The sequence below is a fragment of the Dendrobates tinctorius genome, unplaced genomic scaffold (assembly GCF_039654945.1).
Source record: "Dendrobates tinctorius isolate UK_male_01 unplaced genomic scaffold, ASM3965494v1 ptg000138l, whole genome shotgun sequence".
In the NCBI taxonomy this organism is placed as follows: domain Eukaryota; kingdom Metazoa; phylum Chordata; class Amphibia; order Anura; family Dendrobatidae; genus Dendrobates; species Dendrobates tinctorius.
Genome location: NW_027361806.1, coordinates 2731503 through 2750830, shown reverse-complemented (window position 1 = coordinate 2750830; position 19328 = coordinate 2731503). Strand labels below are relative to the sequence as shown.

At 45.6% G+C, this 19328-nt stretch overlaps 1 protein-coding gene across 1 annotated transcript; it reads right to left on the bottom strand.

The window, feature by feature from the left end:
• Window positions 1-8328: 8328 nt before the first annotated feature.
• On the bottom strand, window positions 8329-16431 carry RPS11 (ribosomal protein S11). Its single transcript, XM_073544399.1, has 5 exons — window positions 16276-16431; window positions 12860-12991; window positions 12229-12304; window positions 11963-12092; window positions 8329-8504 (listed from the first exon to the last, which is right to left on the bottom strand). Exons 1-5 carry the CDS (start codon window positions 16288-16290, stop codon window positions 8381-8383), a joined length of 477 nt encoding a protein of 158 aa, XP_073400500.1. The 5' UTR covers window positions 16291-16431; the 3' UTR covers window positions 8329-8380.
• Between the last annotated feature and the right edge of the window lie 2897 nt (window positions 16432-19328).

The following is a 19328-nucleotide window of genomic DNA, read 5'->3' as shown; positions in this document are numbered from 1 at the left end:
TTATGTTTTTAATAAAACTACACATAAAACAAAAGTTAAAACCTGTAAATGTTTGATTTTTATAGGGGCTGTGTCCCCCTATATAAATGGTTTGAGTATGGGGTTGGCACTCTTTTAGGCTACATTCCCACAATGAGCTTTTATCGATTTGATTTTTTTTTTTTTTTTCAACGTTGCAAATTTTCTGCACCCATTAAGTAAAATAGGTTACTTGAATTAAAAAAAAAAAAATAAATAAATATATGCAGCATAAAAAAAACTCACCAAAATCCCATGGCGGGAACATAGCCTAAGAAGGAGTCCATCAGCTCTCTCAAGAAGTTTTGCAGCTTTGTCAAGCAATAATCAGAGGTTTAATGCTGGAGGATGGAGACGAGACTGTTGCGATTAGCTGACGGCAAACATAGATCTTAAATTGGGTATGGAGATTAAATATAAATATTTATATCACATACATATACAATTCTTGGTGCCATGACATCCTCCAGTCTTCTCACACAGTATAGAGCTAGACTGCACTTCGCATGCAGCAGTCTTGTTTTCCAATATGGAAAAGAGCAGGGGTGCACAACCTGCGCCCCCAACCATCCAGTCAGACATACATTCACTGCCAAAGGAAAGGTGCAATGTGCAGGGCAAGTATAGATACGTAACCTATGGTTCACCAAGTGTCCCTCTCTGGAGACCCCAAATATTAGCACAATGGAGGCGGGTCCTGACCCCAATGTAGCACTCCAGAAAGGAGTAGATTATTACAGATGGCCATAAGTGAATAAGGCTCCCTTCAATGTAGAGCTATGGGAGCAGTGAAAAATTACAGCACTTCACACTAAGTATAGAAGGCGAAGCAGCAGCGGTCTCTTCCATTCTAGAATGCAAAACGGTGACTCTCGATTTTTAGGGAACTGGAACTTACAAACATCTCACAATCAATTACACTTTTTCTTTTTTATGATCACAGATCAGATATCGGCCTTAATACTTTTTTTTTGCCCTTGGACCGATGCTCTAATGCAGTAATTACAGTACTGGAAACAAATTACGGCTACGTCCACTAAAGGGCTGCAGGACAGATCAGGTACGAGAATTGTGGGCAACTAGTTATGTACCTACCAGCCATAACATAACCACTGTTATAACACTTATTAGCCCCCACCCACCTTGTGTCACTAAACGGTTAGAACACACAATGAGGCAAGGACTTCAAGACCTCTGCAGATCCCCTATGGTAACACCTATTCTGAAAGCCACATAATGTAGGTGCAGATACCGATTCCAGCAATGTGTCACTTACTGGGCTGCTTGCTGCAGTTTTGATAATCTACTGATTTATGACTAGAGGGTTAGTAAACCTGCTGCCATGTAGTCCTCCATATTCATGAGCTCTGTATAATCCTGCCCTCACCAGTGATTGGCAGCAGTCTGTCTATGCACACAAAAATCTGCCAATCAGTGGTGTGGGCGGGGCTACACAGAGCTCAGCATTAAGAGAACTGCTACATCTACAGCAGAGAAAAACGGTAATTAGACCTACCGGTAATTGTGTTTCCAGGAAGCCATCCTGACAGCACGCTGGAGGACGTTCTTCTTATCCACAGTGGGACAGGAAACCACGAGAGTTCAAAAGGACCCTCCCCTCACCACCCTTCAGTGTTTTCTCAAAGTAACACATCTGGATGGATGCAAGAAGATTTTTATTTAACAAAATTTCCACATACACATGTTACATCACAATAGTACGGATGAGTATTCTAGGGAGGGAACTAATAGTGCTGTCAGGATGGCTTCCTGGAAACTACCGGTAGGTAGGTAGAAATTACCGGTAGGTCTAATTACCGTTTTCCAGGTCACCACCTGACAGCACGCTGGAGTAGTACCAAAGGAGACTGGTCCTAGGGTGGGACTACCGCATGGAGTACCTTTCTGCCGAATGCTAATTGTGCGGATACCACATCTAATTTATAATGTTTAGAGAAGGTACTGAGACTGGACCAGGACGCGGCTCTGCCGAGGCTCCCCCCCTCTCTGCCCATGACGTGGCCATGGCCCTAGTTGAGTGGGCTTTAAGGTTCTCGGGGGGATTCTGTCCCTGTGTCCTATAGGCTAGACTAATTGTGGATTTAATCCATCTTGCAATTGTGGACTTAGACGCCTTTCTCCCTTTATTCGGACCACTATATTGAATGAAGAGATTATTATCTTTCCTCCAAGGCCTGGTTGCGTCTAGGTAACTGAGTACTGACTCCCTGACATCTAGGTTATGGTAGGCGCTCTCTTTCCTATTCTTAGGGAACTGACAGAATGAAGGGAGCACTACCTCCTGATTCATGTTTTAATCTGAGACGACCTTTGGAAGGAAAGCCGGGTCAAGTCTTAAGATTAATCTATCGTTAAACACTTGTAGATAAGGGTCCTGGATAGACAGGGCCTGAAGTTCTCCTAGCCTCTTTGCTGACGTGATCTCTACCAGAAATGCCGTTCTGATCAAGAGGTTACCAACCCCTATGTCTGCCACTAGCTGGAATGGGTTTTTACATAGTGCATTGAGGACTAGGTTAAGATCCCAGGGGGGAACCGACTTCCTTATTAAGGGCCTCAGCCTCTGAACTGCCCTGGAGAACCGGGCTACCCTAGGGTGTGCTGACAGGGCGCAGTCATAGAACACACTAAGGGCTGCGATCTGTACTCTTAGCGTACTGGGTCTAAGACCCTTTTTGAACCCTGCCTGCAAAAAGTCCAGGATTTTTGGGATATTGGGGTGGTCAGTCTCAACTGTCGTCTCTCCACAGAAGCTGCAGAATCTTTTCCAGATCTTGTTATATATTGTAGCGGTTACCGGTTTCCTACTCGCCTGCAGGGTAGAGATGACGTCGTCTGAGAGGCCCTTTGATTTTAAGACCTGCCGCTCAGGATCCAGGCCGACAATTGGAGTGCTTCTGGTGCCAAACCGGACCCTGGTGGAGGAGGTCCCTTCTTTCTGGTAGAAGAATGAGTTCTTCCTCTGCCATCTTCCCCAGCAAGGAGAACCAACTTCTCTTCGGCCAGAATGGTACTATTAGTATGACTCTGTCTTCGCTGATCTTCCTGAGAGTTCGCGGTATGAGAGCGAGAGGTGGGAAGGCGTATAACAGGCCCCTGCTCCATGATTGCGATAGAGCGTCGATTCCTGCTGGGTTCCCCAGAGGGTTCAGAGAGTAGAAGATCTTGACCTTTGTGTTCTGCTTGACTGCAAACAGGTCTATCTCCGGCGTTCCCCACCGGTTGCATAGGTTGTTGAATACCTCGCTGTTCAGCTCCCGTTCCGTTGCGACGACTCTTCTGCTGAGAAAGTCTGCCACCCGGTTCTTTTCGCCCTCTAGGTGCACTGCTGAGATCGAGAGGGTGTTTCTTTCTGCCCATCTGAAGATCTGCTCGGCTAGGTGCTGCAGTCCTGGGTGTCTTGGGCCGCCTTGGTGATGCAGGAAAGCCACTGTCGTGGTATTGTCCGATAGTACCTTGACGTGCCTGTTCCTCACTAGTGACTGGGCGGACGATAGTAACTTCCATACCGCATGAAGCTCTCTGAAGTTGGAGGACTCCTTGCTGTCCTCTCGACCCCATCGTCCCTGGTAGTATCTTCCCTGGACGTGTCCGCCCCAACCTTGCTGACTTGCGTCTGTGGTGACTATGACCTCTGGGACCTGGATCCATGAGACACCGGTGCGTAGATTCTTCGGAATGGTCCACCACCTCAGGGAATTCCTGACTCGGTGAGACAATCGGATCTTCTTGTCTAACGAGCTCTGCCTTCTGTCCCAGGAAGACAGAACTGCCCGTTGTAGATCCCGAGAGTGGAACTGGCTCCACCTGACACAGGGAATACAGGATGTCATTAGGCCCAGAATCTTCATGGCCTCTCTGATAGAGACCCGTTGTCTTGCAAACTGGCGAATCCTTTCCCTCGTGCTGGTCTGTTTTACCTCCGGAAGGTAAGACATTCTGTTCTCTGAGTCCAGCATTACTCCCAGGAACTTTATTTTTGACTTGGGTACTAGATCTGATTTTTGCCAGCTTATAATCCAACCCAAGCTCTGCAGCGTGGAAATCAAAGACTGACAGTCGAGTCTGAGCCGGGCCACTGAATCTGCTAAGATGAGGAAATCGTCTAGGTAAGGGACCACCGTAATATTTCTGATTCTTAGGTAGGCAACTACCTCTACCATCAGCTTCATAAATACCCTTGGAGCTGAAGCTAGCCTGAAGGGGAGGCAGCGGAACTGGAAATGATAGATTCTTCCCTCTTTCCTGACTGCAAACCTGAGATATCTCTGAGGGTCTGGGTGGATGGGAACATGGTAATATGCACTCTTTAAATCTAAAGTACACATTACCGCCCCCTTGCCTAGGAGAGGAATCGTGGATTTTATTGATTCCATTTTGAATCTTTTGTATCTTAGCCACCTGTTTAGGGGTTTGAGATTGATTATAGTTCTGGACTCTCCTGACGGCTTTCTTATTGAGAAAAGGCTTGAGTAGTGCCCTCTGCCTTCCTCTCGCACGGGTACTGGGATAACTGCGGCCGTTGTTAGGAGGTCCTGAATATCAAGCCACATGGGGGAGGCAGAGTGGAGGTGAGAGTTGGTTATCAGAAAACGGCTCGGAGGGAGTCGAACTCTATCCTGTACCCCTGCGAGATCACCTGTAGCACCCAGGGGCTGCTGGAAATTTTCTGCCATCCCTCTAGGAACCCCAGCAATCATCCCCCTACTCTGGTGGCGTCATTTCCTACGGGAGTTTGACCCGGAGAAGATGGAGTCGTTATTTCTACTCCTGCTCTCTCCCCCTTCGGGGTAGCTCCATCTTCCAGTTTTCCCCTTCCCTCTGTAGTCAGACCTCTGGTTAAAACGGTGTCTACGAAAGGGCTGATATTTTTTGCGTTTCTCTTCCGGGAACCCTTTTTTCTCATCAGAGGCTTTCTCCAAAATATCATCGAGCACCGGCCCGAAGACTTTGCCTCCCGAAAAGGGGATTGAGCAGAGCTTATTCTTGGACTGAACGTCCCCCGACCAGCTCTTTAAGCCAGATGGCTCTCCTGGCCGCGTTGGTCAGGGACTGATTCCTGGACGTAAATCTGACTGTTTCCGCTGAAGCGTCAGCTAGAAACCCAGTGGCTAACTTTAACAAGGGAAGGGATTTTAGGATAGTCTCCTTTGGGGTTCTATCTGTAAGGTGCTCCTCTAAGTCATCTATCCAGAGGTGCATTGATCGTGCTACCGACGTTGCTGCTATATTTGCCCGTATGACCACGGCTGAACTTTCCCAGGCTCTCTTTAAGAGGCAGTCTGCCTTCCGGTCCATGGGCTCCTTCAAATTGGAGGAGTCCTCAAAGGGAATTACAGTCTTTTTAGACACCTTTGCAACCGGGATATCTATTTTTGGGATTTCCTCCCAGACCTTGACCTCCTCTGGGTCAAATGGCAGTCGCAGTTTAAAGTCTCTAGGGACAGTAAGTCTCTTCTCTGCCTCTTCCCATTCCTCCAGTATCATTGCTCGTATATGCGTATTTACTGGGAAGACCATCGAGGTTTTCAACCGCAGTCCCCCAAACATCTCGTCCTGTACTGATAGAGTCTCTGGGGGTTCCTCGTCCTGCATAGTGTGTCTTACAGCACCTAACAGTTCGTCTGTATCCCCTGATGAAGAGGTATCTCTTAACCTTTTCTGCGGGTTCTCTCATCCCCTCCTCGTCTAGCCCTGATTCGGACGGGTCACCTTCCGATGAGGAGTCTGACTCTCTTGGCCTTTTACCGGATACCTGGGGAATCGGCTGCGGAGTCTGGGGGCATCTTAGGCCTGATACTGAAGCCTGTACCTCCTCCCTTATAATGGATCTCATGTTAGACATCATAGTGGCTTGCTCATCCCCCACTATGCGTCTGGTGCATGCATCACATAAGGGCTTCTGCCTTTTAGTTTTATGGCACAGATTGGGCACTTTCCTTCTTAGACTCCTTCTGTGCAGGGGTCCCCTGGAATACATAGAATATGTGTCCTATGGGATCTGCCTACCTAGGGTCCTGCAGTAACCTTTGGTGAGGTACTCACGTGACCCTGGCCATCTGGTCCCATCTCAGATTTTGCCTGATCCTCCATCTCTGCAGGAGTGGCTGTATGGGGCTGCTCTCCACCGCTAATCCGGGCGATGTCCGACCTGCTCTGAATCCTCTTGGAGGGGACGTCGCCTGTCGGCTTTTTCACACCGGGCGCGCGGTTCAGTTAAAATCCTGTGACAGAACCGCTACCCGGAAGTACTACCGTCGCCCGGGCCCGCCCCCGGAAGTGACGCGGCCGCTCGGGTCGCAATCCGCCCTCCCCCCGGAAGCTGACGTCGTGGACCCCGTGACCGGAAGTCCTGTGACGCCGCCTGGAGAGGCACGATCCACCCCACGTTGGCTCCCCACCTGGCTGTGGGTCTTCTGCCGCGCTGGCTGCGGAGATGTCCCCTCGTCCTCTGGTGCCGGGACCGCTTACAGGATGTGGCTCTGTAGAGGCGGCCTGGCTGAGGGACATCTGAGGTGACGCCTGGAGTCGAGAGCCCCCTCAAGGGAAGAGATTCCATCCCCCAGGAGCAGCGCTACACTGGGTCTGCTGAGGGACCCTCAGGTGGGTGCCAGCCTGCAGAATTCTTGAGGCGGGAAGGGAAAGGCTGGGCCCCCCGATCCTCACCATCTGCTCAGAACGGTCGGATCTCTCGTCGTTCCTATCCGCAATGGGACAGGAAAAAACACTGAAGGGTGGTGAGGGGAGGGTCCTTTTGAACTCTCGTGGTTTCCTGTCCCACTGTGGATAAGGACGTCCTCCAGCGTGCTGTCAGGTGGTGACCTGGAAAGAGGGATTTTATCAAAACTCCAGCAAGGGGTCCAGTAATCGATACATCACTGGAATCAGGGTCTGTCTCTACATTATACTGCTCTCAGAAGGGGGAAGCAAAAACCCGGTGACAGATTCTCTTTAAATGCATCTATTTTGGGCTAAAATTTCTCTTATTAAACCTGTTTCACTGTCTTATTGCTGGTTGCACTTACCCGAGAATCTGTCAGCAAGCTTCTTTCTGGGAGAGTCTGTAACTTGACTTTGCAAAACCTACATGCACATGTAAAACTAAGTTTGAGGGTGAAAAAAATAAACCCATCTCTAATGCGTCCATATGCTTTAAAGGGGTTGTTCAGGACTAATATATATATATATATATATATATATATATATATATATATATATATATATATATATATATATATATATATATATATATATTTTTTTTTTTTTTTTTTTAAGTGGTCCTAGATAACACCTTTAAGTTGGTAAATTGGACTTGATTTCCAGCGCATCCCATAGATGCTGGATGGGACAGATCTGGACACAAGTCTCTACATTCAACTCTGAACAGTTAGGGTACCGTTACACCTAGCGACTCACCAGCGATCCCGACCAGCGATCTAACGTGGTCAGGATCGCTGGTGCATCGCTAGGTAGTTGCTAGTGAGCTGCCACACAGGCAGATCTCACTAGCGACATCGCTGGGGACGGGGATCGCTACTTACCTGTCAGACGCGGCGATCCTCCGTCCTCCCGCCCGGCTCCACGCGTCGCTCGTCGTCACAGCAGGAAGCGCCGCAGGAAGTGACCGAAGAGGAATGGTCCAGGAGCTTCTCGCGCGATCAGCGATAATCAGCGGGGGAGCCAGTCAGAGGTAAGTATCACATGCAGCAATATCGCTAGCAATATCGCTGCAGCGTCACAAAATCGGTGACTTTACAGCGATATTGCTAGCGATATCGCAGTGTGTAACGGGGGCTTTAGTGGCTTACAGTTAGGTTCACACTCTGGTTATAAGAAAACTAGCCGTGCAGTTTTCACATTGCATCTAGAAACAGCAAATACGTTGAAACTTATTTGCAGTTTTTATTCCATATTGACTAACAGATTTGCAGAGGTATGTGTCTGGGCATCAAGATGGAATCTGGATGCACATATGGGCCAAGTGCAGTGTGGGAACTAACTGCACTCATGGTGGTCCTGCTGACCCTCACATGTCTCACTATACTGCACCAGAGCGACCAGCGATGGCATCACTTTCAATGCAGCATCATTGTAATCATGTTGTGTAATGCAAACGACAAATCTTATTCTCAGAAATAGTAAGCCCTTGTGCATTTTTCACAGACCTTGTTTCCTACTGCTCAGATTTCTTCACCTGGATATTTGGTTGCAAATTTTTGCAAAGACCTAAAATTTACAAGGTACAGATAGAAGTGCATTTTTTCAAATTAAAAAAAGTAAAAACTCAAATTTGATGTTTTTATAAAGATTTATTTGACCTGAAAGAACATCTGATTTACATTTAAAACTTCTGGAATTGTTTTTTGGTTCCAGCGGCTTTTGTTACTTTCAGAACGTTGAAACGAACAGTTTTGCTGAGAGGACGGCACTCTCCAACAGTGACGATATCTCCGATTTGGACGTCCCTGCAAGACAAGAACAAAAGCACCGTCATTTTCAAGGATGGAAATTGGAAGTCATTGCTCCAAACAAATGACAGGTTACTTCCATCATCACAATCTGCATCGACAATCACTGACACCACTCTGCCAAGCAATAAAGAGGTTAGGTATTGGTGTCATATGGTAATACTGGCCATTGTAGTTAAAGGGGTATTCCAGATGCGCTCACTTCCACGGCTGGAGACCGATATCTGCCGGGTCACATGCTGCAAGTATTATGCACCTTCCCTATTCCAATACCAGAAAATACTCATGGTTGGCACTAAAGGCTTTTTCAAGAAGGTGCGTAGTAGAAGATCTGAGAAAATCCAGAACATGAACAAAATTCCACAAAATTCAGGCGTGATGCAAAGTGATTATGCTTTTGTTGGCAGACCAGCATGTAGCAATCCCTAAAATCTTAGAACCATCCTGCACCTTTATCAAGGCCTCTGTCCAGTAACACTGGTATCTGCTGCCATCTCCTTGGGCATCTCACATGCATACACGTCTTGGCAGATAGAAGACTGGATGCCATGTGCACCGTTCACCTCCCAATACAGAAGTGAGAGGAGCCAGAATACTTTATAACAAACCATTTGCTTAGTGCCCCCTCAGTAGCCTACTCTAATGCAGATTATCTGACTACACCAGAAGGTAGAGCAGGAATGTATTACTCCTGGACACCTTCCCAAGAAGTTCCCCCTAACAGTTTAGATTCAGCAAGTTCTCACATAACCAAGAACATCAGACCATAAATCAAATCCATAAATCACATAAAATCAGTATTACTTAGCAGATGCCAAGCTCTTCTCTTGGATCTAGTAGCCCAACTAAGATCAGTATAGATCCCTACGACAACTGAAGTTCAGCTGAGGTTTGGCTGCAAGAGGACCCAATACAGACTGCGCAAAGCAGTCTTCTGAGCACTCCTCTCCCAACTTTTAAAATGTTTAGGTCATTTTTTTTATTTATTAACTGCTGAATGGAATGATTGAATACCATTCTTTCACACAAAACCCATAATCCATGGCTAGCAGCAAATCAAGTCAGACATGTGAAAGAAAACTTGCTGCAAAATTCCAGAGAATCACCAAGTGCCAAACTTCTTGTTTCTTTAAAAACCCATCCCACGTTCAAATTAAAGGGGGTATTCCCAGCATAAGCATTTCTGGGATATACACAACAAAAGGAAGATGGTCAAACAGCCACCGCAACCTCCTTTATAGCAACGCAAAGCAGCCACATATTGTAATACATTTAACAGAGCCTGCTTTCTACTGAAGCCCATGAACATTTAAAGAGGTTGTGCAGGCCTATCACTACGTGACTGCAGACATGTGACTCCTCAGTGCCCGCTGTGAGGATTATCCAGTGCAGAGACTGGGCAGACACGGGACCGCAAGTATGCGATATGCACACTCCCATCCACATTACGACAAGATTTGCGAGTCCTCCCTCAAGTCACTTTCATTGAGCAAAGATGTGCGCGTCTAGTGATAATGTGGCCAAAAGAATGGAGATCACAGGCTTGGTCACATGAACACCCAGTCTCGCCACTGGTGCACGAGGATCCTGACAGTGATTATAAACCTGCACAGCTCTTCAAATAAAGCAAATCTCTGAATAGGGAAAGTAGTGGTCTAAAAGAAAGGCTAAAGTCTCGGAGGTGGGGTCCATCACATAAGAGCATATTCTGTGGACAAGTAGCCATTGTCCCAAAAAAAAAAAAAAAAAAAAAAAAAAAACTCCCCAAAAAACAGACCACCATATGGTGTATACTGAAGAGAAGACAAGACTGAAAGGTCAAGTTCACATTGCATATAAAGAGGCCACATCATGTTACGGCTCTCAAGTCACCTCAAGGCCTTCCTCGCATGTTTTCAATACACTAAATCCAAACAATTTGATTCAATGGAAAATGGAGTTGTTGCAGAACAAAGACACACTGAAGCAGGAGGGCCCATTCACTATAACGGTTTCCGCTTGAGTCTATTTCTTCTTTCTTGAATATCGCAGCACACGTGAACAGAGAAGCCAAAAATCAATTTCAGTATGAAGAGAACCCAAGGATTTGACAGCAGCTTAAATGTAGTGGGTGAAAGGACTACCATGACTACATGACGCTGAAGTCATACTCTGCCATACTCGAACTCCCTGCCGCAACACATCAGACACTCACCATCAACAGAAACCTTCAAGAAGAACCTGAAGACCCACCTGTTCCGACAAGCCTACAGCCTACTATGATCCTCGGTCTACGGAACTACGGCAAGACCTGCTCTACCCTCTCCTACTGTATCCTCACCCATCCCTGTAGACTGTGAGCCCTCGCAGGCAGGGTCCCCCTCTCCTTATGTACTTGTGTGTCCCTTGTCTTACACATGTTTATTGTACTTGTCTATATTTCCCCTTTTCACATGTAAAGTGCCATGGAATAAATGGTGCTATATTAATGCATAATAATAATAATAATAATAATAATAATAATAAAGTATAAACTATTCTTAAGGAGTAATGGGAGTCGAAAATACACTGAACAGACCGTAATGACGTTAGACGTTTTGATTACAGGGGGTGCAAGAGTTAAGACACCCACCAATGGACGAATTAGATCGCAGGATAATTGATGGAGCAGTTTTTTTGTAAGAAACTCAGATAAGTTCACCCCAGATGTTCTCTAGCTCCGCACTTAGCAAAGTGTGAAATGTACCTTTCCATTAGCACTAGTATTTCTCCAGAATTTGCTATGCCTCCTCTACTATACTATTCATATACTATGCTTGATTCCCACCACTGGCACTTGTGGGAGTACAGACATAGAATGGAAGCTTTAGCTAAAAAGACAGCGCCTCAGACGGTGGTGAAAAAAAAAAATAGCCTTACATTTTATTCTGCCTCCTGTGTGTCACAGGAGGTAGAATAAAATGTAAGGCTTTTTTTTCACCACTGTCTAAGGTGCTGTCTTTTTATCTATTGCTATGGAACTTGTTCCAGGATAGACTCCCTGGTTTTGATGTGCGCCTTTACAAATCTGTCTTAAAGACTTTGATGCTTATAGGGTGCGGTTTAACGTTTTGTTTTTTGGTATCATAGAATGGAAGCTTGTCACCTCCCAAGTTCAATACACAGTATTCAAATCATTAAGAGGCAGATGTGTGGTACCCTGCATCAGCCATTACAAAGCTCAGCGCTGACAACAGACTAGGATCTAGAGCCTTCTTGACTCTAAATCTCAATCTGGTGTCAGTGCTCAGCTATGTTATGTGAAGTATTACCTTGCAGTGACAAAGGTTGTTTGGACTAACATGTATGGCAGCCATTACAAGTAGATGGAGCAGCTCGGCAAGTGAGTACTTCCAGACCAATGAATCTAAAAGTAGGGCATCAATGTAAAAGTAGTGGACAAACTAATATTCTGCAGTGCAGACTACATATCTCACCTAAAGCAGGGGGACAGATGCACAGACATGTTCTTGTGGCGTTTTTCGAAACGGTTGTACTTGCGAATGTAGTGCAAATAATCCCGGCGGATGACAATTGTGCGCTGCATCTTCATCTTGGTGACAACTCCTAAATAGAAATTGAGGCAAGTGTAAAGTCTACAGACCGCACAAAAAATAATTATACAGATCAATATAATACTATTATGGCAGGACTATCAAGCCCCAGGATGTTATAAAAAAAACAAAAAAAAAAAAAAACTTACCGGACAGAATGCGACCACGAATAGAGACGTTGCCAGTGAAGGGACATTTCTTGTCAATGTATGTGCCCTCAATTGCCTGAAAATGAAAGCAGTAAAAGATCAATTGACTTCCTATTAAATAAAGGGAGATGCTGATTATGGGGAAATGTCCACTTAGAATAACCCATCATAATTCTGATAGCACATATCAAGGACGGTTCATAGATATCAGATTGGGGAGGGTCTAACTCTCAACACCTCCAAATAAATATCAAGTGACCGCTGTAGTCTCTTCATTCTCTACCTTCATGCTGTACATCCAATAGTGACTGCTGGATATTGTAACGCCGAGACAGGCAGCTGATTACAAGGTTCATGACAGTGAGATTCCTGACGGTCTGATAATACCGGTCATCAATATTGTGATCATATATTTTCTGAGGTGGACATACCCTTTAAGTACCAAATGAAACATGTGCATACTTTAAGGGACAAATGTCACTGGTTTTCTCTACATGATGTAGTGCAGGCTGTACACAACTTCTCTTAGATACATACAGCATAAAAAAATTTAAGTTTTGAAAAAGAATCAGCCTTGTCATTTACAGCTATTTGCTCCGCACTGGATTTATAAGAATGCCACAACAGTTACCTCTTTGGGAGTCTTGAATCCCAGACCAACATTCTTGTAATAGCGGGGTAGCTTCTCTTTGCCGGTCTCCCCAAGAAGCACACGCTTCTTGTTCTGGAAGATAGTCGGCTGCTTCTGATAAGCCCTCTCAGTCTGCAAAACAAGAAATATGTCAGTGTGTGAAACCAAGAAAACTTTAGAGGCATCGGCATTGTATGAGCAGCAGAAAAAACATGGACCAGTCATAACTGCCCTGAAACAAGACAGACTGCAGCTAGCCATACACTTCGACAGCCAAAGACTGACCCCCTGTATACATTCGGGGGGCAGGAAATCCAGACCGGTCAATCATTTGCCATCCTCTGTTCACGCAGACATTTTTGTGATGAAATATTTTTATTTATTTTTTTTAATATGGATTTCTGCAGACCCCCTTCAGACGAACAGGACAGTTTCAGAATTTTCTGTAAAACCTTGTCACAGGTGAATTTTCCATGTTAGGGGTATAGATACTTGGTGCATGAGGAATTATCCTGAGCCATTAAACTTTCAACATTTTGTTGAAGGCTTGAAGGGAAAAAAAAAAAAACAAAAAAAAAAAACAACAACACAATCTGAAGGTTAAAATGCACAATGCAAAAATAAGGGTGTGTGCACACGCTGCGGATCTGCAGCGGTTTTGGTGCTGTGGTGTACAGTACCGTTATAATCAATGGAAATAGAAATCCGCAGTGCACACTGTGCGGAATTTTCCGTGCGGATTTGCTGTAGTTTCAAAACCGCAGCATGTCAATACTTTGTGCGGAATCCACTGCGGTTTGGCACCTGCTCCATGGCAGGTGTCAAACTGCAGGGGAAACCCGCAGGCTAAACCGCAGAAAATCTGCAGATTACAGGTACTGTCACACTTAGCGATGTACCAGCGATCCCGACCAGCGATATGACGCGGTCAGGATCGCTGGTACATCGCTAAGTGGTCGCTAGTGAGCTGCCACACAGGCAGATCTCACCAGCGACATCGCTGGGGACGGGGATCGCTACTTACCTGTCACACCAGGCGATCCTGCGTCCTCCCGCCCGGCTCCACGCGTCGCTCGTCCTCACAGCAGGAAGCGTCACAGGAAACAGACGACGAGAAACAGTCCTGAACGTTCTCGCTCGATCAGCGATAACCAGCAGGGGAGCCGGTCGTAGGTAAGTATCAGACACAGAGATATCGCTAGCAATATCGCTATAACGTCACTAGTTATAGCGATATTGCTAGCGATATCTCTTAGTGTGACATGCCCTTTACACAAATCCGCAGCTTGTGCACACAGCCTAAGAGTAATGTGCATAAGTTGTCAGAAGTTCATTCATTTGGCTGGTACTGTAAGAGTATGTGCACACGTTGCAGATTCTGATCCTGTGTACAGTACCATTTTAACCAATGGAATCTAAAAAACGCTGTGCACATGCTGCGAAAAATTCCACGCACATTTGCTGTGGTTTATTTTCCGCAGCATGTCAATTCTTTGTGCGGAATCTGTTCCATTACAGAAACCCGCAGGTGTAAAAACACAGGCAAAATCAGGGCTGTGGAGTCGGAGTCGTGGAGTCGGAGCTCATTTTGGTGGAGTCGGAGTCGGTATAAAATGGACCGACTCCAACTCCTAAAATATATAATAAATTGGGTACAGTAGTTCAATGCAGGATGTGCTGAATATTTTTTCATAGGAGTTTGGGAAAGTTATGAAATGTCCTATAAATGGCTGTTCTATTCCTGATCTAAGGCTACATTAACACAGCGTTTTTCCTGTGTTTTTTGAGGATACGTTTTTCAGCTGCAAAAGCTGATCATCTTTTTAAAAAACTGCATGACCTGAAAGGTTTTTGAGCTCATAGATAATGTTTTCAATAGCAAAAGCAGATTAGAAATCTGCTCTATCTATCCATTTATCCATATCTGTCTATCCATATCGTATCTGTACCAAAAAGAATGAAAACCGGGTAGTACACCAATATATATTCTGTTCTATCTAAATATCTTGATTATTGGATCATAAAAATGATTAAATGTCTGAGGTTCACATTGTACTACAATAAATTTTTCACTTAAATATAAGCAATATGTGTGGGAGTCGGTGTAAGGGAAATTGAGGAGTCGGAGTCGCAGGTTTGGCTTACCGACTCCACAGCCCTGGGCAAAATCCACGCAAAATCTGCACTAAGGCTAGTTTCACGCTAGCGTTAGGAGGCGCAGCACAGGGCTGTCGCTAAGCTCCGCCCCCGGCCAGCTCCTCCTATGGGCACATGACGCTGCATGCTACCGACGTACCCTATATTTAGTGTTGGTGCAGCATTAAGAAATTTACAGAAGAGGATGAACCCTCAGACTCGGCGCTGCTATTAGACATTTGTCACAAATGTATCCAATTCTCTAATTCTTCCTGCAGAATGATACATTGTAGCAAACTAGGAGGACAGGAGAAACATGTACAGTAACAATGGACATAACAACCTTACGGAGTGAGTTTTCTCTGCAAAAATCTACCCTTACCCTCTCCCCAGTCCATACACACACACACAATGTCCATACACACCAGTATCTTCTGCCAAATACAAAGTCTAGAACTTTGGCGTAAAAGTTTTATACAAACAGTTGCAGTAAGTGGTATAAACTACCATTACCCAAATGTTGTACCCGGTGCCTGCAAGGGCCCTTGTAACAACGCCCTGCTCCCCACCTCCTCGGCTGGCGGGAGCAATGCACTTCTTTGCAGACAGCTCAGACCTGCAGCGTTGTCGCGCCAGCGGCCCAAAAGTGCGAGCACTCCCGATACTGCAAGTAGACACTGAAGACGGGAGGGAATGGAAGCCAACAGTGCGCTCCAGCAAGACTCAGAGCAGCTTATGCTCCGCCATTGCTAATGGGAATACGGAGGAGGCAGGTAACCTAGGCAATGGGCAGTAAAAAATATTTACAGGGATTTTTTTTTTTTTTTTACACACAAGCACTTCGCAATTTTATCCATTAACAAACAAGGGAAGGGCACTTTAAATTTATTTTCCGGGGATCCCTTTAAGACGTTTTAAAGGGGCAGACCACTAAATAAATGGCGGCTTTCATTAGCACAGTTCTTGAGGTGTTAATGCCGCACGGGGAAGAAGCCATCAGCACTGGTACATGAGGCCGGCACCGGGAGGATTATCTGTGGCCCGACCAGTGTACAGGAGCGGGGGGAGGAGGCACGGGAGCCCGGGGATGCAGAGCACACATGGAGGCCACATGTACAGGACACAGCCGCCGACCGTCATGGCCTCCATGTGGGCCCACCCACCACTCTTGTCACCTTCCCCAGCTCCCCCGGGCGCTCATTACCCAGGCCTCGCCCTCTATGCGCCGCAGCCACAACGCTAATAGCGGACTGTATGTCCCGACCACACGGAGCCCTCACCTGGATATCCGCCATCTTGGCCTGCTGGGTGAAAAAGAGACCAGAGCGACGGCAAGGGGTTTCCTAAAGAAAAACGAAGGGCGGAAGTGACGTGCTTCATCTCGCGAGAACTGCACTGGGTTGGCCGTGATCTGGAAGGTAGGCGTGGTTTGGTATGCAACGCATGAAGAGGCTTTACTAAATCACGTGACTGGTGACTTATCAGTGCGCCTGTAACCGACCTAGCGGACTATCGTGTTAGAGAAGGCGCAGGGGCCGCTGGAACTTGTAGTTCCTCCACAGATGAAGCGTCACAGTTTAGAATTATTTTTTTTTTGCTTGTGCTAAAATATATACTTTTTTTTTTATTTTAGACAACAATTGAAAATTTAGTGAGAAAAATGCAGAACTGTGACATGTATGACAGCACGAGGTGTGACCACTGAGGAGCTGCCCAAAATGGCCGCAACATAGATATGGCCTTATACTAAACGCCAGACAGTCCCTTCAAAGAATTCCAGGGGGCAGATAACGCCAGTCCGCAGTGTTTTAGCTCAGGGCTTGTTCACACTGGATCTTTTTGCGGCGGTTTTTTTCTCGAAAAATCCTACTGAAAAAATCAAAACTCGTGGGGTAAAACTTGTAGTGTAAAACTTGGGTAAAACTCGTGGGGTAAAACTTGTGGGGTAGAACTTGGGTAAAACTCGTGGGGTAAAACTTGTGGGGTAGAACTTGGGTAAAACTTGTGGGGTAGAACTTGTGAAGTAAAACTTGTGAAGTAAAACTTGTGGGGTAGAACTTGTGGGGTAAAACTTGTGAGGTAAAACTTGTGGGGTAGAACTTGTGGGGTAGAACTTGTGGGGTAGAACTTGTGAGGTAAAACTTGTGAGGTAAAACTTGTGAGGTAAAACTTGTGAGGTTCGACTCAGTGTGAACACACCCCAAAGACGGCGCTCAAGTTCTGTACACACAGAAATCTTTTTAGGTCAAATATGAAGAGGTTTTTCAAGTGGAAACTTTCAGGAAAGGCTTCATTTTGGACACTGGGAGGGTTTTTTTTTTTAACCCCTTAGCCACCGCCGATACGCCTTTTAACGGCGGTAATTAAGTGTACATAAACCACGGCGCCGCTAATTCACTGCGCTGTGGAGAAAGTGAATAGCGCCCCCCCCCCCGTGTCGGATTTTCTCCGGGGTCTCGGCAGCCGGGGGTAACCGTATAACGACGACCGCAAAAAAACCAAAAACGCGATTTTGCATTAAATTTCTCATTCCTCTGATGTGATCGCACATCAGAGGAGAGAGAACTAGGGTCCCCGATCCTCCCCCGGTACCTCTCCAGGGTCCCCTCCCGGTGGTCCCGCGTTCCGCCGGCATCCTCCGGTGGGCGCCGCCGGGAATCTGCCGGCTCCGGCTGGCAGATTCCATTCAGTTATTTTGATCACGATGATAAACTATCATCGTGATCAAAATAAAAATAATAGTACATAACCCCGCCGTTTATCACCCCCTTAGTTAGGCCAACATAACGAAATAAAGAAAATACTTTTATTTTCAGTTTTCCATTAGGGTTAGGGTAGGGTTAGAATTAGGGTTAGGGCGAACTAGGATTAGGGTGCGAACTAGGATTAGGGTTAGAATTATGATTAGGGATTAGGGTTGGGGTTAGGGTTGCAGCAAGAATTGAGGGGTTTCCACTATTTACCAACTTTGGGGGTCTAGAAATTGGGGTCTAAAAAATCACTTGTGGAAATAAAAAAGACTTTATTTTCACGGCTCTGCGTTTATAAACTTCTGTGAAGTGCTTGGGGGTTCAAAGAGCTCACCACACATCTTGAGGGGTCTAGTTTTTAGAACGGTGCCACTTTTGTTTTTTTTTCTGTCATGTACACCCCTCAAAATGACTTTAAATATGATGTGGTCCCTAAAAAAAATGGTTTTGTGAATTTTGTTGTAAAAATGAGAAATCGCTGGTCAACTTTTAACCCTTATAACTTCCTAACAAAAAAAAAATTTGCTTCCAAAATTGTGCTGATGTAAAGTAGACATGTGGGAAATGTTATTTATTAAGAAATTTGTGTGACACATCTCTCTGATTTAAGGGCATAAAAATTTAAAGTTTTAAAATTGCAAAATTTTCAAAATTTCTGCCATATTTCCGTTTTTTTCATAAATAAACACAAGACTTATCGAAGAAATTTTACCACTAACATGAAGTACAATATGTCACAAAAAAACATTCTCAGAATCAGCGGGATCCATTAAAGCGTTCCAGAGTTATAACCTCATAAAGTGACTGTGGTCAGAATTGTAAAAATTGGCCTGGTCATTAAGCTACAAACTGGCTCTGTCGCTAAGGGGTTAATGACCCCCCCCCCCCCCCCCCCCCAGAAAACCTACACCAGGGAAAGAAAAACACCACAGTTATGAGGGGTTTCTTTTGAGCAGATCCTCTCTAAAATCCTCTCCGGGTATGTGCATGCGTGTCTTTTAAGGCTCCGTTCACACTTTGCATTTTTGCTCTGAGGTTTTTGTTTCTGCAAAGTTTAAGCTGCTTACAAAAAAGCAGGTGTTGCTTAGTTTTTGATGCGTTTTTGTCAGGGTACATTGTCTCTTGTGCGTGCTGATAAAGTTAACTGCATAAAAAATAATCTGATTCAACTTCACCTTTTGGCACCAAAAATGCAGCAAAAACTGATACTTGTATTTTTTTTGTGCAATGGGTGAAAAATGCTGCAAAAACGCTGAAAGAAGTGACATGCTGCATTTTGCAAAAAGGCAGCTCTTTGGCAAAACAAAGCCATGCACCCCAACGAGTGTTTCGCCCGAGTTTCTTCAGGGAGTGACGATAAGGATTAAGCCCCTACACACAAATCAGACCTGTATTATAGATATTGGTGGTTTATTTAGCAGAAGGAGGGGGCTTTGGTGCTCCATTGGCGCAGGCAGGCAATCAGTGCACTGTTGTGCCCCCTCAATTTGCACTATATACACTTTGCCATATCTTGATTGACAGCGCTCAAGACTGAACTCAATCGTGGCTGTGCACCGACACTGCAGCCGCTCTCATCGCCG

Excerpts from the sequence above, each read along its gene's own strand:
- RPS11 (XM_073544399.1), bottom strand. Across the intron at positions 12,305-12,859 it reads GATTCAAGACTCCCAAAGAG|GCAATTGAGGGCACATACAT; the intron begins GTAACTGTTGTG and ends TTTCATTTTCAG. Across the intron at positions 12,093-12,228 it reads TCGTGGTCGCATTCTGTCCG|GAGTTGTCACCAAGATGAAG; the intron begins GTAAGTTTTTTT and ends ATTTCTATTTAG.